At 44.0% G+C, this 26850-nt stretch overlaps 1 protein-coding gene across 1 annotated transcript in view; it reads right to left on the bottom strand.

Moving 5' to 3' along the window:
- Nucleotides 1–6060: 6060 nt before the first annotated feature.
- Nucleotides 6061–26850, bottom strand: part of nek11 (NIMA-related kinase 11) — a 32640-nt gene continuing 11850 nt past the window's right edge. Inside the window, exons 3-13 of the mRNA XM_038976473.1 lie at nucleotides 25631–25749; nucleotides 25358–25422; nucleotides 23274–23400; nucleotides 19890–20039; nucleotides 19182–19260; nucleotides 15725–15810; nucleotides 11795–11914; nucleotides 10120–10213; nucleotides 9641–9770; nucleotides 6389–6408; nucleotides 6061–6171 (exon numbers count right to left, since the gene is read on the bottom strand). Coding sequence (XP_038832401.1) covers nucleotides 6061–6171; nucleotides 6389–6408; nucleotides 9641–9770; nucleotides 10120–10213; nucleotides 11795–11914; nucleotides 15725–15810; nucleotides 19182–19260; nucleotides 19890–20039; nucleotides 23274–23400; nucleotides 25358–25422; nucleotides 25631–25749 — 1101 coding nt within the window. The remainder of the gene's footprint in view (nucleotides 6172–6388; nucleotides 6409–9640; nucleotides 9771–10119; nucleotides 10214–11794; nucleotides 11915–15724; nucleotides 15811–19181; nucleotides 19261–19889; nucleotides 20040–23273; nucleotides 23401–25357; nucleotides 25423–25630; nucleotides 25750–26850) is intronic.

Raw genomic sequence — 26850 nt, 5'->3', positions numbered from 1 at the left:
TGATTGATTCACAACACTGAAGCAAAGATAACGCAAGACTAATACTATGGGGGCCATTTTCTTCACGGAGAACAGTATTGAAATGTAGGGTGTATCCTTTTCCCTCTCCAGAGCACATTGGACAACACACACATCTCTCTGTCTGTCTGTCTGTCTGTCTGTCTGTCTGTCTGTCTGTCTGTCTGTCTGTCTGTCTGTCTGTCTGTCTGTCTGTCTGTCTGTCTGTCTGTCTGTCTGTCTGTCTGTCTGTCTGTCTGTCTGTCTGTCTGTCTGTCTGTCTGTCTGTCTGTCTGTCTGTCTGTCTGTCTGTCTGTCTGTCTGTCTGTCTGTCTGTCTGTCTGTCTGTCTGTCTGTCTGTCTGTCTGTCTGTCTGTCTGTCTGTCTGTCTGTCTGTCTGTCTGTCTCTCTCTCTCTCTCTCTCTCTCTCTCTCTCTCTCTCTCTCTCTCTCTCTCTCTCTCTCTCTCTCTCTCTCTCTCTCTCTCTCTCTCTCTCTCTCTCTCTCTCTCTCTCTCTCTCTCTCTCTCTCTCTCTCTCTCTCTCTCTCTCTCTCTCTCTCTCTCTCTCTCTCTCTCTCTCTCTCTCTCTCTCTCTCTCTCTCTCTCTCTCTCTCTCTCTCATATATATATATATATATATCTCACTCTCACTTTCTTTCTCTGAGATATTTCCAGCAGTTGTGTGCTGGTGGTGGTGGTGTGGGGAGTGTTGGGGAACAGCTGTGGTGGATGTCTGTGCTACTGGGAACATCCCTCTCTTGAACACTTCCATTTTCTCACTTAGTTCTCTGCACCTGAGCACCAGCCTGACCAGGGACTCCTCTCCACGGAGTGAAGTAGCGAGGGAGGGGGGAAGAGAAAGGGTGCGGAGAAAGAACAAGAGAAAGAGATAGGAAAATAAGAGAGTGACAGCTGTATGGCGTTGAGTTACTTTTGCAGCAGCTTACTGTCTGCCTGAATGAGAGGGAAACGGGTAGAGAGAGAGCGAGAGAAGAGAGATAGAGACAGAAAAATAGAAAGACAGAGAGCACTGAGGAGCGAGACAGAGAAAGAAAATGTGTGGAAGAGAGTGGAAATCACTTTTATTTCATTTTCAATAATTGTTTCTTTCCTATCTACCGCAGAAGCCTGTAATATACAGTGTTGACTGGTATTGGAGACAGAAGTTCAATTTCAAACCGGGACTATCTCCAACATAAATCTGTACACTTTCCAAAGACTTATCCTTAATCCTTCAAGACAAAACCATATCTTCTGAGAAATATGGCTACTAAAAATGGGGGAAGCAGATAAAGAGACAGAGGGAATGAAATGGAGATAAAGAGACAGAGGGAATGATATGGAGATAAAGAGACAGAGGAACTAAAATGGAGATAAAGAGACGGAAGGAATGAAATGGAGATAAAGTGACAGAAGGAATGAAATGGAGATAAAGTGACAGAAGGAATGAAATGGAGATAAAGAGACGGAAGGAATGAAATGGAGATAAAGTGACAGAAGGAATGAAATGGAGATAAAGAGACAGAAGGAATGAAATGGAGATAAAGTGACAGAAGGAATGAAATGGAGATAAAGAGACAGAGGGAATGATATGGAGATAAAGAGACAGAGGGAATGATATGGAGATAACTTCTTATGGCTAGGGGCAGTATTGAGTAGCTTGGATGAAAAGCGTGCCCAGAGTAAACTGCCTGCTACTCAGTCCCAGAAGCTAAGATATGCATATTATTAGTATAATTGGATAGAAAACACTCTGAAGTTTCTAAAACTGTTTGAATGATGTCTGTGAGTATAACAGAACTCATATGGCAGGTAAAAACCTGAGAAAAAAATCCATCCAGGAAGTGGGAAATCTGAGGTTTGTAGGTTTGCCTATCCAATATACAGTGTCTATGGGGTCATATTGCACTTCATAAGGCTTCCACTAGATGTCAACAGTCTTTAGAACCTTGTTTGATGCTTCTACTGTGAAGGAAGGGGGAATGGGAGTCAGGGGTTTGGCAGAGTGCCACGAGCTCACTCAGGTGCGCCCCCATGAGAGTTAGCTGCGTTCCATCGCATTTCTACAGACAAAGGAATTCTCCGGTTGAAACATTATTGAAGATTTATGTTAAAAACATCCTAAAGATTGATTCTATACATCATTTGACATGTTTCTACGAACTGTAATGGAATTTTTGGACTTTTCGTCTGGCCTGCGCGTCATCAATTTGGATTTTGGAACTAAAAGCGCGAACAAAAAGGCGGTATTTGGACATAAATTATGGACGTTATCGAACAAAACAAACATTTATTGTGGAACTGGGATTCCTGGGAGTGCATTCTGATGAAGGTCATCAAAGGTAAGTGAATATTTATAATGCTATTTCTGACTTCTGTTGACTCCACAACATGGCGGATATCTGTATGGCTTCTTTTGGTCTCTGAGCGCTGTACTCAAATTATAGCATGGTGTGCTTTTTCCGTAAAGTTTTTTTTAAATCTGACACAGCGGTTGCAAACCTGTTATGGCTGCAAGGGAAAGTATTGAGTAGCCAGATAAAAGATGCCCATTTCAAACGGCCTCGTACTCAATTCTTGCTCGTACAATATGCATATTATTATTACTATTGGATAGAAAACACTCTCTAGTTTCTAAAACCGTTTGAATTATTTCTCTGAGTGAAACAGAACTCATTCTGCAGCACTTTTCCTGACCCGGAAGTTCAAAGTCTGAAACCGAGGCTCTCTTCCTCTTCCTGCCTATAAATGGGCAATGAACGTAAGAGTCTACGTACACTTCATACACCTTCCTCTGGGTGTCAAGAAGGCTGTGAGAGAAGAAAGGAGGTGATTATCTCGATCTGGGATGGAATAAACCCTCTTGGAATGACGTGTACCCAATTTCCGGTACTCTGAAGGACGCAATTTGGACAGTGGGGTTGACTTTTATTTTGCTGACGTTATATGCGACTATTATTTTCGGCTTTGATTTTATTTGATACATGTCACCATATCATCGTAACGTATGTTTTTTCAATATAGTTTCATCAGATTATTGAAATTTTTTCGGGAGTTTTACCGTGTTCCGTTCTCTTCCGTTTGTTTACATGGAGAGATCCGTGCAACCCGGCTAGCGCGCTTGCTAAATGGAGAGAGAAAGTCGCCATTCTGAATCCAAACAACGACTCATCTGGACAAAGGACACCTTGTTCAACATTCTGATGAAAGATCAGCAAAAGTAAGACCCAATTTATGATGTTATTTCATATATCTGTCGTAGTCGCCGGCGCCCAAGTGTTTCTATTGTGCTAAGCTAAGCTAATATAACGCTACATTTTGTTTTCGCTGTAAAACACTTAATAAATCGGAAATATTGTCTGGCATCACAAGATGCCTGTCTTTCATTTACTGTACACTATGTATTTTTCAGAAATGTTTTATGATGAGTAATTAGGTATTTGACGTTGGTGTCTGTAAATATTATGGCTGCTTTCGGTGCAATTTCTGATTGTAGCTGAAATGTAAACTATGATTTATACCTGAAATATGCAAATTTTTCGAACAAAACATATGCTATACAATAAATATGTTATCAGACTGTCATCTGATGAGGTTGTTTCTTGGTTAGTGGCTATTTATATCTTTATTTGGCCAAATTTGTGATAGCTACTGAAGGAGTCAAAAACTGATGGAGTAAGAATAGTGGTGTCTTTTGCTAACGTGGTTAGCTAATAGATTTACATATTGTGTCTTCCCTGTAAAACATTTTAAAAATCGGACATGTTGGCTTGATTCACAAGATGTGCACCTTTCATCTGGTGTCTTGGACTTGTTAATGTGTGAAAGTTAAATGAATTTCGCGCCCTGCACTTGAGCTGGATGTTGTCATAAGTGTACCGGTGTCGGGCTGCAGCTCAAGCAGGTTAAGGAGAAGTTTATCTAAAGTTCCATGTATAATACTTGTGTCTTTTATCAAAGTTTATTATGAGTATTTCTGTAAATTGATGTGGCTCTCTGCAAAATCACCGGATGTTTTGGAGGCAAAACATTACTGAACATAACGCGCCAATGTAAACTAAGATTTTTGGATATAAATATGAACTTTATCGAACAAAACATACATGTATTGTGTAACATGAAGTCCTATGAGTGTCATCTGATGAAGATCATCAAAGGTTAGTGATACATTTTATCTCTATTTCTGCTTTTTGTGACTCCTCTCTTTGGCTGGAAAAATGGCTGTGTTTTTCTGTGACTAGGTACTGACCTAACACAATCAGATGGTGTGCTTTCGTCGTAAAGCCTTTTTGAAATCGGACACTGTGGTGGGATTAACAACAAGTTTATCTTTAAAATGGTGTAAAATACTTGTATGTTTGAGGAATTTTAATTATGAGATTTCTGTTGTTTGAATTTGGCGCCCTGCACTTTCACTGGCTGTTGTCAAGTCGATCCCGTTAACGGGATCTCAGCCATAAGAAGATAAAGAGACAGGAATGAAATGGAGATAAAGAGACAGGGATGAAATGGAGATAAAGAGACAGGAATGAAATGGAGATAAAGAGACAGGAAAGAAATGGAGATAAAGAGACAGAAGGAATGAAATGGAGATAAAGAGACAGGAATGAATTGGAGATAAAGAGACAGGAATGAAATGGAGATAAAGAGACAGGAATGAAATGGAGATAAAGAGACAGGAGTGAAATGGAGATAAAGAGACAGGAGTGAAATGGAGATAAAGAGACAGGAATGAAATGGAGATAAAGAGACAGGAGTGAAATGGAGATAAAGAGACAGGAATGAAATGGAGATAAAGAGACAGGAATGAAAAGGAGAAAAAAAACAAGCGGTCTCTAAAAATTGACCAAAGTATCATAAAGGAACCAGGTAAATAATGTCTCAGTCAAGTCATACAACTACAGTACACTAATACAACATAATACCCTGATTACATCACACAAACTATAAGCCTCCTAAAAGCCTTCCCTTTTGTGGCTTTCTTAGAGTGAGTCCAACAAAGCCCGAAGCAGATCAGATCAGTGACCTATGACCAGGCATCCCACAGTCCAACCAGCCGGCAGACTCTCCACGACAGAAAATGGCACACAACTGCACACACAAACACACACACACCCTGTCTGTCTGGTGCTGATAACCTGATGGCGATTTCTGTCAGTGGTTTCTGTCCCATCTCACCTGATTCAGTGCTTCATTGATTTTAATTAGCAATGTTAATACCAGACCAGAATAATCATTTATGCAAACAAGCTCTAACAGTTTTTGTAATCCAGAATGTTTCATTCATGTGCCCTCCGCTGCCCCAGGTATCATTCATATTGGCCTCCTGCACCAGCAGTACCACAGCCAAGGTTACAGAGGGCCAGGTACTCCCATCAGTCAATCTATCCTCCCTCCCTGTCCAACAGACTCTGCAACTCTCTGAGACCGACTGCAAAGAGTTCTGAGACTTTGAAAAAGTGCTTCACTGGGCAAATTGGGACTGTCAGAGAGAGAGAGAGAGAGAGAGAGAGAGAGAGAGAGAGAGAGAGAGAGAGAGACCTCTGTCATCTGACTTCAAACTCAGATAATATAATCTTCTTTCACCCCTATATCCTACTACACTGTGTTGAAACCTGTGAGCATGTTGCATCTGTGACTGCCTGTGGCTCTCAGTGATACTGTATGTTTATTTATACTAAGGATGGAGGTCGTCGGCATGCATAATTCAATGTTTATTTCCTAATTCATTTCTGTCTAATACTTGCCTTTATTCCCCAGTGAGGCTGCTTGAGGTATGTTTAATGTCAGACCATGTCTACAATTGAAAGGGGAAAGGGGGCAATGGGCCATTGAGATTTGGTTTAATGTGGTTTAATAAAAATAACAAAGCACTTTTCTCTTGTCTTTCTTATTTGCATGTGTGTTCCTTGAGGGTGTGTGTGTGTGTGTGTGTGTGTGTGTGTGTGTGTGTGTGTGTGTGTGTGTGTGTGTGTGTGTGTGTGTGAGATGTGTATGTGTGCTCCTTGAAGCATGTTCACTCTGCTCCTCAGCCTTTGATGATACTGCCTGGGCTGCTTTACCTTATGGCTGGTCTGTCAGAGTAGGAGAGGTTTCATGCCACCAGGGGCTCTCGGTGTCTCTGATCCCAGCCGAGATGAGGGAATCTGGGGCATTGGAGATCTGAGGGACCCCCTGGATCTCCCACCATGGGGGTCCAACAGTGAAGTGGAAGTGGGGCGAGTGTTAAGCAGGGGGTTGGTCTATGGGTTTGGACATTCGACTGCTTTTTCACCAAGGAATATTGGATATTGAACAGTCATTTAAATTAATGACGGATTCCAACGTGAATTGCAGACATTATTTTCAACTGAAATCACTTGCCCACTTCTACACTTGAGTTCAAACTTACCCGGGCCTCGTCGACGTTCCCTAAAATGGGAGGCGTGACAATGGCATGATTTTGGAGGTATAGCAACACGAGACTAAACTGACCCCAATCCTGAAGGGCACTACAGTTGCAACAGTACAACAGTTGTTGAAGTCTCCTATTTTCTTATTCTTACATTCTGGTCTTCACCGATCTGAGAGGATTGGGTGAAGGGCCGGACCTGATTGGGTGTGTGATTGGGCGCGGGGCCGGCCCTGATTGGGCGTGTGATTGGGCGCAGATTAAATAACAGTCCCAGAGCACAGCAGACAATAATCTCCTAACCTCCCTGGATCCCACAGTTTATAGACAAGGTGTTTAGCTGTTTATTATGGCATGTTTCTATTGGCAGTGTGGACAGATACATTTACATTTAAGTCATTTAGCAGACGCTCTTATCCAGAGCGACTTACAAATTGGAAAGTTCATACATATTCATCCTGGTCCCCCCGTGGGAATTGAACCCACAACCCTGGCGTTGCAAGCGGCATGCTCTACCAACTGAGCCACACGGGACCGTGTGGATACAGAGATGTGTGTGTGTGTGTGTGTGTGTGTGTGTGTGTGCGTGTGTGTGCGTGTGTGTGTGTGTGTGCGCTCGTGCGCGTGTGTATTCCTCCAAAGTGCCTGAGCGTTTGGCGAAGATTCAAGCACACAATACATTTTAAGGTGGTCTTGGATAATGGGAACAGATGTTTATTTGCCAAAGAAACATTTTCATCGGGGTTTACATAAGGTTTCATTTCAACAAACTTTTCTGCAGTTGCTACATGCAGTACATTTTATAAATGAATGGTATCCATTGATTCTTGAAGAATATAACTTAGAAATGCATCATGATCTTAGTTTAACTGTCGTACCCCATCAGAACAACAAATATAAACTTGTTTTACTCCCATGTTTGTAAACAAAGTCAATATAAACAAAACTGTATAGCCTCAAAACATGGTTACAACTATCATTTTGATATCATGGATGATCAGTCCTTGCATCCATATCCCTTTCTATGAATTTGAGAGTGGTTATTTTTCTCCAGCCCCATCCCTCAGCTTTTTACCGAAACAGTGGCGGGGAGATGTACTGCAGGCCAACCAAGATGTACTGCAGGCCAACCAAGATGTACTGCAGGCTAACCAAGATGTACTGCAGGCCAACCAAGATGTACTGCAGGCTAACCAAGATGTACTGCAGGCCAACCAAGATGTAATGCAGGCTAAACAAGATGTACTGCAGGCTAAACAAGATGTAATGCAGGCTAAACAAGATGTACTGCAGGCCAACCAAGATGTACTGCAGGCTAACCAAGATGTACTGCAGGCTAACCAAGATGTACTGCAGGCCAACCAAGATGTACTGCAGGCTAACCAAGATGTACTGCAGGCTAAACAAGATGTACTGCAGGCTAACCAAGATGTAATGCAGGCTAACCAAGATGTACTGCAGGCTAAACAAGATGTACTGCAGGCTAACCAAGATGTACTGCAGGCTAACCAAGATGTACTGCAGGCTAACCAAGATGTACTGCAGGCCAACCAAGATGTACTGCAGGCTAACCAAGATGTACTGCAGGCCAACCAAGATGTACTGCAGGCTAACCAAGATGTACTGCAGGCTAACCAAGATGTACTGCAGGCCAACCAAGATGTACTGCAGGCCAACCAAGATGTACTGCAGGCCAACCAAGATGTACTGCAGGCTAACCAAGATGTACTGCAGGCTAACCAAGATGTACTTCAGAGCAACCAAGATGTACTGCAGGCTAACCAAGATGTACTGCAGGCTAAACAAGATGTACTGCAGGCCAACCAAGATGTACTGCAGACTAACCAAGATGTACTGCAGGCCAACCAAGATGTACTGCAGGCTAACCAAGATGTACTGCAGGCTAACCAAGATGTACTGCAGGCCAACCAAGATGTACTGCAGGCCAACCAAGATGTACTGCAGGCTAACCAAGATGTACTGCAGGCCAACCAAGATGTACTGCAGGCCAACCAAGATGTACTGCAGGCCAACCAAGATGTACTTCAGAGCAACCAAGATGTAATGCAGGCTAACCAAGATGTACTGCAGGCTAACCAAGATGTACTGCAGGCTAAACAAGATGTACTGCAGGCCAACCAAGATGTACTGCAGGCTAACCAAGATGTAATGCAGGCTAACCAAGATGTACTGCAGGCTAAACAAGATGTACTGCAGGCTAACCAAGATGTACTGCAGACCAACCAAGATGTACTGCAGGCTAAACAAGATGTACTGCAGGCCAACCAAGATGTACTGCAGACTAACCAAGATGTACTGCAGGCCAACCAAGATGTACTGCAGGCTAACCAAGATGTACTGCAGGCCAACCAAGACGTACTGCAGGCCAACCAAGATGTACTGCAGGCCAACCAAGATGTACTGCAGGCCAACCAAGACGTACTGCAGGCTAACCAAGATGTACTGCAGGCCAACCAAGATGTACTGCAGACTAACCAAGATGTACTGCAGGCCAACCAAGATGTACTGCAGGGCTAACCAAGATGTACTGCAGACCAACCAAGATGTACTGCAGGGCTAACCAAGATGTACTGCAGACCAACCAAGATGTACTGCAGACCAACCAAGATGTACTGCAGGCCAACCAAGATGTACTGCAGGCCAACCAAGATGTACTGCAGGCCAACCAAGATGTACTGCAGGCCAACCAAGATGTACTGCAGGCTAACCAAGATGTACTGCAGGCTAACCAAGATGTACTGCAGGCTAACCAAGATGTACTGCAGGCCAACCAAGATGTACTGCAGGCTAACCAAGATGTACTGCAGGCTAACCAAGATGTACTGCAGGCAAACCAAGATGTACTGCAGGCCAACCAAGATGTACTGCAGGCTAAACAAGATGTACTGCAGGCCAACCAAGATGTACTGCAGGCTAACCAAGATGTACTGCAGGCTAACCAAGATGTACTGCAGGCCAACCAAGATGTACTGCAGGCCAACCAAGATGTACTGCAGGCCAACCAAGATGTACTGCAGGCTAACCAAGATCTACTGCAGGCTAACCAAGACGTACTGCAGGCTAACCAAGATGTACTGCAGGCCAACCAAGACGTACTGCAGGCTAACCAAGATGTACTGCAGGCTAACCAAGATGTACTGCAGGCCAACCAATATTTATTGCATAACAACATGATCCTCTAGTAGGTCATCGTTAACAGAAATAAAAGGTACAAGAAGAAAGTATACTCACCACGCCCCACTGGCTCAGACATTCGCATCTTGTCCTGCTGCTGCCTTCCCATTGGTTGTGAGCAACCCAGCGACCGGTAGTCCTCAGCTGTGATTGGTGCAGTCTGGTGGACTGCATCTCCTGCACTCTCCTATTGGGTGGAAGTGATGGAGTTTTCAATTCAATTAGTCATAAGTATCTATTTAATTTTTTAACAAGACAAATGTTTTTTAGTTTTTTTAGGGGAAGTTTCAATTATGAAGCGAGTGATTGGCTAATGAGACCATAAGGGAATACCAAACGAGGTTTACGGAGAAGGGACACCCTTAGAGTTTAATTTAACTCAGGCCAAAGAACCGGCTACTAATTGCACTTAAACAATTTGTTAATTCAAGTAATTAAAGTCGTAGAGGGTAAAAACGAAACATTTTTCATCCAATTATATGCATTATTTCCTAAGAGAGCTTTTGATTCAACTTTTAGAATTGTGTCTCTCTTACATTCAAGACGTCCAAACTGACTTTCTCGAAATGGCGGCTCCTCAGCTCCTGCATTCGGAAGTGGTTTTCCTGGTATTTCTCCTCAGCAAGTCTCCTGTAGTGTTACATTATATTATAAACTGGCTGGTTCAAGCCCTGAATGCTGATTGTCTGACAGCTGTGGTATATCAGATTGTATACCACGGGTATGACAAAACATTTATTTTTACTGCTCTAATTACGTTGGTAACCAGTTTATAATAGCAATAAGTCACCTCGGGGGTTTGTGGTATATGGCCAATATACCACGGCTAAGGGCTGTATCCAGGCACTCCGCGTTGCGTCCCGCTTAAGAACAGCCCTTAGCCGTGGTATATTGGCCATATATACCACACCCCCCGTGCCTTATATCTTAATATACAGGTAACTGCCAAAATAATGGAAACACTTGAGATCATGAGGGATACAAAGTATAATGAAAGCAGGTGCTTCCAAACAGGTGTGGTTCCTGAGTTAAACATCCTTAGGGTCATGTATAAAAAATTATTTTGTCTACCATGGCTATTCCCCCATAGGATGACAATGCCCCCATCCATAGGACACAAGTGGTCACTAAATGATTTGATGAGCATGAAAATGATGTAAGCCATATGCCATGGCCGTCTCAGTCACCAGATCTCAACCCAATTGAACACTTATGGGAGATTCTGGAGCGGAGCCTGAAACAGCGTTTTCCACCACCACAAAAACACCAAATGATGGAATTTCTCATGGAAGAATGGTGTCACATCCCTCCAAGAGTTCCAGACACTTGTAGAATCTATGCCAAGATGCATTGAAGCGGTTCTGGCTCGTGGTGCCCAACGCCCTATTAAGACACTATGTTGGGGTTTCCTTTATCTTGCCAGTTACCTGTAGATGAATGATGCAACACAGTATAAAAGTGAGATGGCAGTGGGTTATGTTGATCATTAAGACTAGGAGGTCATAACACTGTAGTTATCAACCAGAAACAACAGAGTGTGGGAAAGAGAGGGAAAGAGGGAGAGAGAGGAGGAAGGACATAGATAGAGAGAGAGAGAAAATGAGAGAGAAAGAAACAAAACAGGTAGATAGAGACCCACAGAGAGAGAGAGAGAGAGAGAGAGAGAGAGAGAGAGAGAGAGAGAGGGAGAGAGAGAGAGAGAAAAAGTGAGAGCCAGAAGAGGGAGAGAGAGGGAAGGGAGAGAGGAGAGGAGGAGAGAGAGAAGGTCATGGCTTGTATACTATCAGCGTCCTGCTAAAAGTTGGAACTCCATAGAGCACATCAATAGCCCTGTTGCCTGGCCTGTTGTCCTTCCCATCCAACACCCCTCTGTCGCTCTCAGTACCGTTCCCCGTAGACAGGTCTCCAACACAGTTCAGCCCAAGGAAACTAGGGCAGGGGAGAATGCATTTACACAAATCTCTCTTCATCTTCAAAGGGAACCCAGCCATGCATCAGCCCCAGAAGAATCCCAACGGGACCTCACAGGCTCTATACTGGTCATGGACCGAATAACTGTGGTGTGTGTGTGTGTGTGTGTGTGTGTGTGTGTGTGTGTGTGTGTGTGTGTGTGTGTGTGTGTGTGTGTGTGTGTGTGTGTGTGTGTGTGTGTGTGTGTGTGTGTGTGTGTGTGTGTGTGTGTGTGTGTGTGTGTGTGCACGCGTGTCCTACCTAAGCCTCCTGGCCTTGTCGTCAGCAGCCTGCAGCTTCCTCAGCCTCATTCTCTCCCTGGGGGTCATTCTGTCTAGCTCGGACTTCTCCCTCAGTGTCTGAAGGTGCACCTTTCTCTGCCTGTTCAAAGGGCAAAGGTCAAAGGGCAACGGTCAGAGGTTGGGAGGGCTGGAGTGTTGGCGAGTAAGATAGGTCAGAGGTCAGATACTCCTACACACAATTACCTCTGCACTGTTAAAAACAATTGCTGCCTTAATGGGATTTTGAATTTACCATGGCAAAAAGAGATACTGTGCACTGTAAACACCTCAGTGTGGTGGATTTGATTGAATTCTAGCGTTTACCTTTTGTAGGTCACTTCCTATGTGAATGTAAATACTTCTTTCAACATGTAATGTATGTAACAAGGTCATTTAGAGTGAGATGGGCAGTAATCAGACATAAACAATATACATATGAAAGAGACGATCTAATCAAGAGGAATATCAATTGGAGACCCTGATTCAGATATGTCTCCCACTGTCCTCTAACCATAACTTAAACCCTAACCTTAAACCTAACCGAAAGCCTAACCCTCAACCTAGCTTCATGTCCACATCCCAGTTCAACCCTAGCCTCATATTACCTCGATTTACCTCGACTAACCTGTACCCCTGCACATTGACTCGGTACCGGTACCCCCTGTATATAGCCTCGTTATTGTTATTTTATTGTGTTACTTTGTTCTTCTTCTTTAGTTAAAAAAATGCATTGTTGCTTGTAAGTAAGCATTTGATTTGATTTGAACCCTAACCCCAGCTTCATGTCCGCATATCAGCTCAACCCTAACCAGGGGCTCTCGAGTGGCGCAACGGTCTAAGGCACTGAATCTCAGTGCTAGAGGCATCACTACAGACCCTGGTTTGATTCCAGGCTGTATCACAACCGGCCGTGATTGGGAGTCCCATAGGGCGGCGCACAATTGGACCAGCATCGTCCGGGTGAGGGTTTGGCCAGGGTAGGCCGTCATTGTAAATAAGAATTTGTTCTGAACTGACTTTCCTAGTTAAATAAAGGTTAAATAAAAAAATAAAAACAACCCAAGCTTCATGTCCACATCCTGGTTCAACCCTAACCTTAGACCCAACCCTAAACCTAGCTCAATGTCCACATCCTGGTTCAACCCTAACCTTAGACCCAACCCTAAACCTAGCTCAATGTCCACATCCTGGTTCAACCCTAACCTTAGACCCAACCCTAAACCTAGCTTCATGTCCACATCCTGGTTCATCCCTAACCTTAGACCCAACCCTAAACCTAGCTCAATGTCCACATCCTGGTTCAACCCTAACCTTAGACCCAACCCTAAACCTAGCTCAATGTCCTCATCCTGGTTCAACCCTAACCTTAGACCCAACCCTAAACCTAGCTTCATGTCCACATCCTGGTTCAACCCTAACCTTAGACCCAACCCTAAACCTAGCTTCATGTCCACATCCTGGTTCAACCCTAACCTTAGACCCAACCCTAAACCTAGCTCAATGTCCTCATCCTGGTTCAACCCTAACCTTAGACCCAACCCTAAACCTAGCTTCATGTCCACATCCTGGTTCAACCCTAACCTTAGACCTAACCCTAAACCTAGCTCAATGTCCACATCCTGGTTCAACCCTAACCTTAGACCTAACCCTAAACCTAGCTTAATGTCCACATCCTGGTTCAACCCTAACCTTAGACCCAACCCTAAACCTAGCTCAATGTCCACATCCTGGTTCAACCCTAACCTTAGACCCAACCCTAAACCTAGCTCAATGTCCACATCCTGGTTCAACCCTAACCTTAGACCCAACCCTAAACCTAGCTCCATGTCCACATCCTGGTTCAACCCTAACCTTGGACCCAACCCTAAACCTAGCTCAATGTCCACATCCTGGTTCAACCCTAACCTTAGACCTAACCCTAAACCTAGCTCCATGTCCACATCCTGGTTCAACCCTAACCTTAGACCCAACCCTAAACCTAGCTCCATGTCCACATCCTGGTTCAACCCTAACCTTAGACCCAACCCTAAACCTAGCTTCATGTCCACATCCTGGTTCAACCCTAACCTTAGACCCAACCCTAAACCTAGCTCCATGTCCACATCCTGGTTCAACCCTAACCTTAGACCCAACCCTTACCCTAGCTTCATGTCCACATCCTGGTTCAACCCTAACCTTAGACCCAACCCTAAACCTAGCTTCATGTCCTCATCCTGGTTCAACCCTAACCTTAGACCCAACCCTAAACCTAGCTCCATGTCCACATCCTGGTTCAACCCTAACCTTAGACCCAACCCTAAACCTAGCTCAATGTCCACATCCTGGTTCAACCCTAACCTTAGACCTAACCCTAAACCTAGCTCAATGTCCACATCCTGGTTCAACCCTAACCTTAGACCCAACCCTAAACCTAGCTCCATGTCCACATCCTGGTTCAACCCTAACCTTAGACCCAACCCTAAACCTAGCTCAATGTCCACATCCTGGTTCAACCCTAACCTTAGACCCAACCCTAAACCTAGCTTCATGTCCACATCCTGGTTCAACCCTAACCTTAGATCCAACCCTAAACCTAGCTCCATGTCCACATCCTGGTTCAACCCTAACCTTAGACCCAACCCTAAACCTAGCTCAATGTCCACATCCTGGTTCAACCCTAACCCTCAACCACAATCCTAACCCTAGCTTCATGTCCACATCCCAGTTCAACCATAACCCTGGCTTCAACTCTAACTATAAGGTGTGTAGAATTCCATTCGACAAGTCATCATGGTAAGTATGTAAAAAGTGGAATAACACGATCATATCACTAGTTAATAAGCCTAACATCAGATCAGAGAATCATATCATGCATAATCCCAAGTTAATCACAATTTCTCACAACCATATCGCATTGTCCACATGCTACCAAGGCACCTTGGCAAGTCATTACAGATGCAGTCTGCCAGGCAACAAATTACATGATCGTGTCAATCCTAAAGAGATGGGTGTGGCTATTGCTAAGACCTAGACCTAATCTGGTCTTTCTCTGCAGCATTTTACACCTGGCTACTCTGACATATTGGCCAGCTAAGCTAATGATGACAGGCACCCTACCTGATTGGTGCCAGTTTCAATCAGTAACGGTCTGGTTTGTTTAAGAGACAGCTGCTACTAACTGTGCTTCCATGTCTGAGTGAGTGAGAAAATGTGAGTGTGAGGAAGTGAGAGAGAGAGAGGGAGATTGAGAGAGAGAGAGGAGAGAGGACAGAGAGAGTGAGAGAGAGCGAGAGAGAGAGGGGAAGTGAGAGAGAAAGAGAGAGGGAGATTGAGAGAGAGAGAGGAGAGAGGACAGAGAGAGTGAGAGAGAGAGAGAGAGAGAGAGAGAGAGAGAGAGAGAGAGAGAGAGAGAGAACACTGTATATATACAATATGACATTTGTGATGTCTTTATTGTTTTGAAACTTCTGTATGTGTAATGTTTACTGTTAATTTTTATTGTTCATTTAACTTTTGTATATTATCTACCTCACTTGCTTTGGCAATGTTAACACATGTTTCCCATGCCAATAAAGCCCCTTGAATTGAATTGAATTGAATTGAATTGAGAGAGAGAGGACAGACAGAGAGTGAGAGAGAGAGAGGGGGGTTATGGAGAGGGACAGAGTATGGCAATATTAGTGTGTGTTTGGGTAAATGCTTAAAAATCCCTCTGTCCTGATGCAGCCACATTGCGCTAAGCTAAGGAGCCAGTGTTCATTCTTCATGTCTGAGGATGATACTGGTGTGTAACTGCAGCCACGTAGCTCTAAACTGAGGATCCAGTGTTCATTCTTCTTGTCTGAGGATGATAGTGGTTTTAGTTCTCCCTCTTCCTTCTTAATAACCCAAACCACAGACAAACCATACAGAATATAGAGCATGTCCTTACACCGCTTTCAATATCTGTGCTGCGTCTCGTTCTCCCGCCGATGTCTTGTCTCTCAGTGTCAGACTACAGAACTTGTGTTTTAAGATCTGTAGAGAGTGAGTGAGACAGAGAAAAAGAAAGGGAGGGGGAAAGAGAGCGAGAATAAAAGAGAGAGAAAAGAAAGAGCGAGATAAAGGTTAACATTATCAATATTATTGCTTTATTACTAACAGACTAGTATATCCCTGTCTTCACCATCGTTGATATGTTTACCTCGCTCGCTCTCTCTCTCTCTCTCTCTCTCTCTCTCTCTCTCTCTCTCTTTCTCTCTCTCTTCCTCTCTCTCTCTCTCTCTCTCTCTCTCTCTCTCTCTCTCTCTCTCTCTCTCTCTCTCTCTCTCTCTCTTCCTCTCTCTCTCTCTCTCTCTCTCTCTCTCTCTCTCTCTCTCTCTCTCTCTCTCTCTCTCTCTCTCTCTCTCTTCCTCTATTTCCCTCTCTCTTCCTCTATTTCCCTCTCTCTTCCTCTATTTCCCTCTCTCTTTCTCCCTCTTCCTCTCTTTCTCTTTAGAAACTCTGTGCTTTCGGCATAATAGAGGGTGGTGCCCTATCTCTATGTCCCTCATTCTCTCACTGAAATCTGTCAACAAGAGAAAAGAGGGACATGGAGGGTAAACCACTGAGGGAGGGAGGGAGGGAGGGAGGGAGGGAGGGAGGGAGGGAGGGAGGGAGGGAGGGAGGGAGGGAGGGAGGGAGGGAGGAGAAATAGAGGAGGAGGGAGGAGAGATGGAGGAGGAAGAGGAGGGAAGAGATGGAGGAGGAGGAGGAAGAGGAGGAGAGAGGAGAGATGGAGGAGAGATGGAGGAAGAGAGATGAGGAGGAGGAGGGGGAGAGACAGATGAGGAGAGATGGAGGAGGGAGAGATGGAGGAGGGAGAGATGGAGGAGGAGGAGAAGGAAGAGGAGGAGGGAGGAGATATGGAGGAGGAGAGATGGAGGGAGAGATGGAGGAGGAGGGGGGAGAGATGGAGGAGGAGAGATGGAGGAGGGAGAGATGGAGGAGATATGGAGGAGGGAGAGATGGAGGGAGAGATGGAGGAGGAGAGATGGAGGAGGGGGAGATGGAGGAGGGAGAGATGGAGGGAGAGATGGAGGAGATATGGAGGAGGGAGAGATGGAGGAGGGAGAGATGGAGGAGCTGGAGGGAGAGATGGAGAAGATATGGAGGAGGGAGAGATGGAGGAGGGAGAGATGAAGGAGCAGGAGGGAGAGATGGAGAAGATATGGAGGAGGAGGAGATAAAACAAGAGACATCAAAGAACCACTGTGTTTTATGTCAACACAGAACAGCCAGGCAACACCAATTACCATGTTTACTGAGGAGGAGACACAACAGTGTCAGGCTAGCATACAGACATAAAAGGGGATAGCCACATCATATACTTATACATATACTTTACATGTGCATTCAGCCATAGGTGCTAGAGAGAAATGCAATACATAAAATGCAGTGCTGACAGAAAGAAAGCTCAACAGAATACATCATGTACAGTCAGGTTACCATACTGCACAAGGCAGAAACTAAACACAGACCACCAGATGTGTATCCATGTAATGTGTACATTTACATACGGTGCCTTCGAAAAGTATTCAGACCACTTGACTTTTTACACATTTTGTTACGTTACAGCCTTATTCTAAAATTGTTTTTTTTTTAAACAACTTCAGCAATCTACACACAATACTCCATAATGGAAAAAAACTCAAACAGAAATAGCTTATTTACATAAGTATTCAGACCCTTTGCTATGAGAATTGAAATTGAGCTCAGGTGCATCCTGTATCCATTGATCATCCTTGAGATGTTTCTATAACTTGATTGGAGTCCGCATTGGTGAAATTCAATTGATCGGACATGATTTGGAAAGGCATAACCCTGTCTATATAAGGTTCCACAGTTGACAGTGTATGTCAGAGCAAAAACCAAGCCATGAGGTCGAAGGAATTGTCCATAGAGCTCCAAGACAGGATTGTGTCGAGGCACAGATCTGGGGAAGAGTACCAAAAAATCTCTGCAGCATTGAAGGTCCCCAAGAACAATCGGGGAAGAAGGGCCTTGGTCAGGGAGGTGACCAAGAACCCAATGGTCACTCTGACAGAGCTCTAGAGTTCCTTTGTGGAGATGGGAGAACCTTCCAGAAGGACAACCATTTCTGCAGCACTCCACCAATCAGGCCTTTATGGTAGAGTGGCCAGACGGAAGCCACACCTCAGTAAAAGGCACATGAAAGCCGCTTAGAGTTTGACAAAAGGCACCTAAAGACTCTCAGACCATGAATACCAAGTATCACGTCTGGAGGAAACCTGGCACCATCCCTACGGTGAAGCATGATGGTGGCAGCATCATGCTGTGGGGATGTTTTTCAGCGGCAGGGACTGGGAAACTAGTCAAGATCGAGGCAGAGATGAAATGTGAAAAATACAGAGAGATCCTTGATGAAAACCTGTTCCAGAGCACTCAGGACCTCAGACTGGGGAGAAAGTTTACCTCCCAACAGGACAACGACCCTAAGCACACAGCCAAGACAACACAGGAGTGGGTTCAGGACTTGTCTCTGAATGTCCTTGAGTGGCCCAGCCAGAGCCCGGACTTGAACCCGATCAAACATCTCTGGAGAGACCTGAAAATAGCTGTGCAGCAACGTTCCCCATCCAACCTGACAGAGCTTGAGAGGATCTGCAGAGAAGAATAAGAGAAACTCCCCAAATACAGGTGTGCCAACCTTGTAGTGTCATACCCAAGACGACTCGAGGCTGTAATCACTGCCAAAATTGCTTCAACAAAGTACTGAGTAAAAGGTCTGAATACTTATGTAAATGTGATATTTCAGTTTTAATTTTTTTATAAATTTGCAAAAATGTCTAAAAACCTATTTTTGCTTTGTCATTATGGGGTATTGTGTGTAGATTGATGAGGGGGGAAAATGAATAATGTAATCAATTTTAGAATAAGGCTGTAACCTAACAAAATGTGGAAAAAGTCAAGGAGTCTGAATACTTTCCGAAGGCACTGTTCATGCTTGTCAGACACAGTACATTATTTGACATCTCACTTGAGCTTAGCTGGCTTTACGTTTCAGTGAGCTTCATATTCCTGTCTGAGTGTGTGTGTGTGTGTGTGTGTGTGTGTGAATTGTCAATAAGAATGTGGACGACAGATGAAATACTGACTTTCTAACCTGTCATGGTAGAAAAGGTTATGAACACAGAACATGTGCTGTGGAAAAAAGTGAACTATGACAGGAAGTCAATTTAGCATTGAGTAAATCCAACCAGCCAGTAGGTTTGATTAGTCTGTGATTCTGGTACCATAGCACCGCCCATTTGACCTTTGGAGCCACCCCAATCAATCAACCAATCAATCAGCCTTAGGAAGTATTTATATTACTGTGATATATGTTATGTTTCCAGGATAGGTCTAACCTGCATACTGTCCTCAATGAATTTAGTCTTCAGAGCTTCTGCAGCAGAGAGCCTGGATGACGGGGTTTTCTCCAGCATCCTAAAAGAGAGATAGCACATGGTTCTGGATAAGTTAAGGGTTAGGGTTTGTAGCTAAGTTAAGGGTTAGGGTTTGTAGCTAAGTTAAGGGTTAGGGTTTGTAGCTAAGTTAAGGGTTAGGGTTTGTAGCTAAGTTAAGGGTTAGGGTTTGTAGCTAAGTTAAGGGTTAGGGTTTGTAGCTAAGTTAAGGGTTAGGGTTTGTAGCTAAGTTAAGGGTTAGGGTTTGTAGCTAAGTTAAGGGTTAGGGTTTGTAGCTAAGTTAAGGGTTAGGGTTTGTAGCTAAGTTAAGGGTTAGGGTTTGTAGCTAAGTTAAGGGTTAGGGTTTGTAGCTAAGTTAAGGGTTAGGGTTTGTAGCTAAGTTAAGGGTTAGGGTTTGTAGCTAAGTTAAGGGTTAGGGTTTGTAGCTAAGTTAAGGGTTAGGGTTTGAAGCTAAGTTAAGCGTTAGGGTTTGAAGCTAAGTTAAGGGTTAGGGTTTGTAGCTAAGTTAAGCGTTAGGGTTTGAAGGAGGGTAAGAGACTCTTTATCCTGTATTATCCTTTTGTACACTTTGAAGCACAATGTGAGAGGGTTGAACTCTGACCTATGTGTTACTGAGTTGACCCTTACATTCTCCAGCTAATGCCTTCTCACCTTTGCATGAGTGTGTTGAGCTCCAGAGAGTAACTGGCTGTCAGTCTGGGGGTTTCTCCCTCCACTATCTTCATCACAACTGACAAGAAGTTGTGTCCTTCAAAGGCGTGTGACAGGCAACACATCTCATACAGGATACAGCCTAGAGCCCTGAAACACACACACACACACACAATCAGCCAACACACACACACACAATCAGCCAACACACACACACACACACACACACACACACACACACACACACACACACACACACACACACACACACACACACACACACACACACACACACACACACACACACACACACACACACAATCAGCCAACACAGTTTGCAATGGTAGTGATATCATCAACACCTCTGGGTACACCTGCATTGGTTAAGGATACAACTGCACCAGGATCCTCTGGTCCTGACCTGAAGTCCAGTCGTACGGAACAGTCAGTGCCAGTTGAGATAACCTTTGAGGTCCCCATCCATCTGAGCAGTGATAAGGTCACCTACTGTGTCAAAACTGTCATTCCATTCCATATTCATTACTGCACTTGGAAGGGGTGTGCGACCTGACACTCTGATCTACTGTGTAATTGAATCGATAAATCAATGTCGTCTCATATTTCCAATATGACTAATACCCCACATGGACTCTAAACAGATGAGTAAGAAGTGAGAACATGAACACATCTGGTAATGGAACTGTACACATCTTATACTGAGGTGGAATAAAGCTCCCTTCTCCTGCAGGTTGTTTGGCATCAAAGGAAAGTGGCCATGAATAAACAGATTAGATGGGAGAATAATAAATGCCCGCCAGACATATGTGAATGAATATATTAGCTCCCGTTATTACTCTTGATGGAATAGAGAGATAACCAAACGATGACAGGAAGCAGATGGAAGTTAGAGTTAAAGGTATTATTTGTCAATCATCCACCTCTTTGTCTTTAATATCACTCTCTCTTAATCTCTTGTTTTATTGCATCCTGCCACACAGTACACCAGAACAACAATGCAAGTAATACAAATGGACAGAGTGATTCTACAATGAATATGAATGTATCCAGATACCATAATGGAGGATAAACAAACAATATGATCTACATTTCCCTGGAAGCCTCCATCTTATTTTCCATATCAAATGTTCCATTGTTTTTATATCAAGTAATAATTGTATTATTTGATGTAAAATAAGAAGAAGGGATTGGGAAGAGGAGTGGACTACCATGTATTACAGGGATTTCAAACATCAATCACCAGTCAATGTCTCATTGTGACCTAACAGAGTTGTGACTCTACTTGTTGCTCTAATCCTCATACTCTTTCTAAACCTTAAAGTCCATCTGCCACTTCCTGTCTTTACTTATTACCTACAGTGAGCCCTCTCCTCCTGTGAGATCAGCTAAACGGCCGTGCATGGTACAGTAGAGCGGTCGAGGCGTGAGGTGACCACTTCCTGTCTTTACTTATTACCTACAGTGAGCCCTCTCCTCCTGTGAGATCAGCTAAACGGGCCGTGTGTGGTACAGTAGAGCGGTCGAGGCGTAAGGTGACCACTTCCTGTCTTTACTTATTACCTACAGTGAGCCCTCTCCTCCTGTGAGATCAGCTAAACGGGCCGTGCGTGGTACAGTAGAGCGGTCGAGGCGTGAGGTGACCACTTCCTGTCTTTACTTATTACCTACAGTGAGCCCTCTCCTCCTGTGAGATCAGCTAAACGGGCCGTGTGTGGTACAGTAGAGCGGTCGAGGCGTGAGGTGACCACTTCCTGTCTTTACTTATTACCTACAGTGAGCCCTCTCCTCCTGTGAGATCAGCTAAACGGGCCGTGCGTGGTACAGTAGAGCGGTCGAGGCGTGAGGTGACCACTTCCTGTCTTTACTTATTACCTACAGTGAGCCCTCTCCTCCTGTGAGATCAGCTAAATGGGCCGTGCGTGGTACAGTAGAGCGGTGAGGCGTGAGGTGACCACTTCCTGTCTTTACTTATTACCTACAGTGAGCCCTCTCCTCCTGTGAGATCAGCTAAACGGCCGTGTGTGGTACAGTAGAGCAGTCGAGGCGTGAGGTGACCACTTCCTGTCTTTACTTATTACCTACAGTGAGCCCTCTCCTCCTGTGAGATCAGCTAAACGGGCCGTGTGTGGTACAGTAGAGCGGTCGAGGCGTGAGGTGACCACTTCCTCTCTCATTAGTGCGGTCTATGGGAAGAGACGCTGAGCCTTGCGGAGTGAGGAGTGGGAGGCAACAGACTACCCAGAGGGCTGTGTATCAGTGTCTGAGATCACCACCATCTCCTCAATTGGCTTCTTGTTCTCTTCCTCTCTGTCCGTCTCTCTTCCTCTCTGTCGGATAAAATAAGCCAATTTTCCACTCCCACTCTGGGATTAGTGGTAATTTCCTCTTGAAAACAGATGAATAGGGAAAGAAGGGAGGAAGGAAGGCCAGGGGTGGAACGAAGCTGCTGGCAGCTGGGAGGGATAGTGCAGAGTTGCCAGTGCTTTTGTCTCCATTCAGTACTATGTTCTACCGGCTGTACTTATTTTTCTCCAAGAAATCAGATTCTTCTTCATGAATAACTTCTCAAAAAGACTTTTATTTGAAACCATGGACCACTGGTGCTGAAGGAAGTCATGTACAGTTACCACTGTTGCATTCTTTTCAAAGCACTTTGAGTTCAGTAGATGCTTGCACTTCAGACTGCAGTGGAAAATGAGGGATCTATAGTCGCTCTTGGTATTAAAGGTGTTCTTTATGCTCTCCTGCTGATCAGACCAACGGCCGTATCGACTCCATTCATCATTATACATGAATCCATTTCTACCCCTCTTCTACACTTCATTACTCATCAGATATTCCAGTCCATATCCAAAGTGCCTCTTAGCCATGCTCCTTCTGGACTGCTTTGAAGTGAGTAGCAAGTTCTCAGGAAATGCCAGCCAAATCTCACAATGAGAGTCTGCCTTGATACGTGACAGCATTACACAGCATTCTGAAATCAGCACTGTAGCCTTAGCAGGAAGCAGAGAGACGGAGGAGGAAACTGGATGTCAACAGCTCTCTTGAGGTTCGGAGGGGAATGAGAATCAAAAAAGAACTCATCTTCAAAATGCAGAGCTCTAAACAGGTGTTTGTTTCATTAAAAGTTTTAAACATGACAAACATTCACATAATAAAACTTGTGGTGGCTGCCACCACACAAAACAAGCGTTACAAGTGTTAAGAAAGTTACTACACACATAAACAAACAGTGCAGCATCAAGATAAATGTCAATGTCCACTCACCGTTCAACCTATCTAACCTTACCTTTCTTTACATTTTAACTTTAACCTAACTTTGACCTTTCTGTCTTTGAGCCTCAGTGTGCTGCTCCACCTTCCTACCAGATATCAGACTTGGAGTCGTAACCGTGGTGGTTCAGGACTTCAGGGCTCATGTAGTAAGGCGTGCCCGTGAAGGTGGTGGCCAGGTCACATGACCCCATCAGCAGACAGGACACCCCGAAATCACCTGAACGGAGGAAGAACAACACTTATAATAATCATATATTATATTTGTAGAGTGCAATTTGCATAAGGTAGGAAACAAAACAAAGAACAATAAACAGCAACAATACATGACCTAATAATGCTAAACCTAGACTTTAAGCAGATTAATTGATCAAGCATTATGTGGTGATTATTTCCAAACTGGAACCTGTTCCTATTTCCTGTGCCCTCATTGATCCCATCTGAAAGGACCAGGGGGATGGGTGTGAGCACTATGCAGAAGGACAATAAAAAGGCTGAAAGAAGTGTCCTTCATATTGTTTTCACCTATCCAGTCCTCTTTCAAGTGACAAGGATGAGTCATCATAGGAAGAGGAAAGAAAGACAGTATTCTGTTTGGAATTGAACCATTAGCACATTAAAGTAGACCGTTTTCTGTTTGGAATTGAACCATTAGCACATTAAAGTAGACAGTTTTCTGTTTGGAATTGAACCATTAGCACATTAAAGTAGACAGTTTTCTGTTTGGAATTGAAACATTAGCACATTAAAGTAGACAGTTTTCTGTTTGGAATTGAACCATTAGCACATTAAAGTAAACAGTTTTCTGTTTGGAATTGAACCATTAGCACATTAAAGTAGACAGTTTTCTGTTTGGAATTGAACCATTAGCACATTAAAGTAGACAGTTTTCTGCTTTGGAATTGAACCATCAGCACATTAAAGTAGACAGTTTTCTGTTTGGAATTGAACCATTAGCACATTAAAGTAGACAGTTTTCTGTTTGGAATTGAACCATTAGCACATTAAAGTAGACAGTTTTCTGCTTTGGAATTGAACCATTAGCACATTAAAGTAGACAGTTTTCTGTTTGGAATTGAACCATTAGCACATTTTCCATTTGGAATTGAACCATTAGCACATTAAAGTGCATGCCCTTATTATGTTCTTGTCAAGTGTCAATGTGCAGCGGGTAGGAAGGAGTCAGGCGCAGGACACAGAACTGAGTAAATAACGTACTTTACTCGAATAAACAACAAAATAAATTCCACGCAGGGAAAATACTCCAGCTCACAGATAATAGCGAACACTTCACAACGAACAAACACGCACAAAACCATGTGGGAACCAGAGGGTTAAATAGGGAAATAAATAATAATGTAATGGAAATCAGGGGTGTACAATAAAGACAAAACAAATGGGCAATGAAATATAGATCGGTAGTGGCTAGAAAACTGGTGACGTCGACCACCGAACGCCGCCCGAACAAGGAGAGGCACCAACTTCGGCGGAAGTCGTGACAGTTCTATTGTCTTAATTTGTTAAAGTGAATTACATATTTGATCTAAATCTTGTAAGCAAACAATGGTGTGCTGTGTATAAACTGTGTGCTGTGTATAAACTGTGTGCTGTGTATAAACTGTGTGTACTTTCAACAGTTTTGTATTCATGTAAGGGGTGCGTAATCGGTGGCAGGGAAGTCAGACGCACGAGAGCAGAACTTAGTAATAGCCGGAGCAGTTTAATAGTAAAACCCACGGCATAAAAATAACAAGTATATTGGGTACAAAACCCGTCGCGCACCAAACAGCACGTGCACAAGCACTTACAATAAACAATCCCACACAAAGACATGGGGGGAACAGAGGGTTAAATACACAACAAATGATTGAGGGAATTGAAACCAGGTGTGAGGAAAAACAAGACAAAACACATGGAAAATGAAAAGTGGATCGATGATGGCTAGAAGACTGGCAACGCTGACCACCGAGCGCCGCCCAAACAAGGAGAGGACCCGACTTCGGCGGAAGTCGTGACAATTCATCCATTACCTTTGTAGATAATTGTATGCCGCAGACATATGGAGAGAGCCTTAGAATTTAACAGGAGTGACACAGCCTCCCTGCATTTTTAAGGACTAGCAAAGATTTCAAACAAACAAAAAAACTCCCATGGGCCCCTGCTGCATTGGAACTCACCGATTTTAACTATGTTCCTTTTCAGGAAGATATTTTTGGCCTTCAGATCTCTATGGAGGATGCGCCTGGGACGGAGGAGGCAGGACAAACAGACATCAGCAGACAGGCAGGAGTTTAATAAAGAAATAAACCTTGCACAATGCAATCATGATACTTTGAAGTCCAAAATATATCCTTGTTTAGATCCCTGTGGTTCTTAGACCTCCCCTTTATGTACTCTTAATTTTTGACAAATGGAGTCTTGGACTTTAAAAGTATAAATACAGTATGAACCTGTTATGGATGTAGTGGAGTCCAAGCAGTAGCTGGATCAGCCAATCAGTGACCTGGGTCTCAGGCAAGCTCTGCCCTGCTTCTCTCACTTCCTCCAGATGACAGTCCAAGTCCCTGTCCTAGAGCAAAGAGTATTATAGCAACAGACTCAGATATTCATACAGATACCCACATCACAATAAATGTATGCAAGCGTACACAGGCGCGTACACAGGCGCATGCACGCACACACCCACCAACACACTATTGTGGATACACATTGTGGAAAACCTTTTACAAAATACCCATTCCGATACGTCCATAAGTTCATTAATTTCCATTCTGGGTGGAACCCAGGTCATTAATTTCCATCAACTCTAACTGTAAGAGCTAAGTGCATCAACACTACGAGAGCTCTGAATCCTCATCTCTATTTTACACTCCAGACAGATTGGTCCTCTGTCAGCTGCCATTGTGACCATTTAACTGTGTGTGAGGATAAGCTGGAATGAGATCTGAGCTAGCTTCATTCTCTCTAATGGGACTTCCAGAGAGAACAGAACAGCACCAGTGAACTTCTTAATGGAACTGTGGGGGTGTGGGACGGGTAATGTCCTCATTGGTTCATTCTGAGAAGCACTGAGTAGGTTATGATGCCCTGACAGTGTGTGTGTGTGTGTGTGTGTGTGTGTGTGTGTGTGTGTGTGTGTGTGTGTGTGTGTGTGTGTGTGTGTGTGTGTGTGTGTGTGTGTGTGTGTGTGTGTGTGTGTGTGTGTGTGTGTGTGTGTGTACATGCCTACGAGCATGCCTGCATGCATCTGAGCTTCTGTGTAGTGGGGAAAAGTCTATTATGTGTGTATATGGGGGGTGATGGAACAACATAAGCTGCATCTGTGTCAGGTAGGGCTGTCCCCGGCTAAAAATGCTTTAAGCGAACTGTTTAATTAAATCATTAAGACACAGAAATGACTAGAGGGAGTCCGACCGCAATTGATTTGATTATGCCTCCTGGATCAGACTTGCTGCGCTGTGTTAAAAAAAGCACCCGTTGTCTCTCTCTCCTCCCTGCTGCAGTGACCACCACAGAACATCAACAGTGTGTATTGTGCTGTCCGTGTTGCTGCAACATAACTACAGCCATTTCTGACTGAAAAGGTATGTTACCGAAATTCCTAATTTGTTTAGGAAAAACACTATTCCCTCAACCCTTGCTCTCTTTACGTGACACATGTAAGCATCAC

This window comes from Salvelinus namaycush, chromosome 37, assembly GCF_016432855.1.
Source record: "Salvelinus namaycush isolate Seneca chromosome 37, SaNama_1.0, whole genome shotgun sequence".
Taxonomy (NCBI): Eukaryota; Metazoa; Chordata; class Actinopteri; order Salmoniformes; family Salmonidae; genus Salvelinus; species Salvelinus namaycush.
This window is presented reverse-complemented; position numbering and strand designations above follow the sequence as displayed.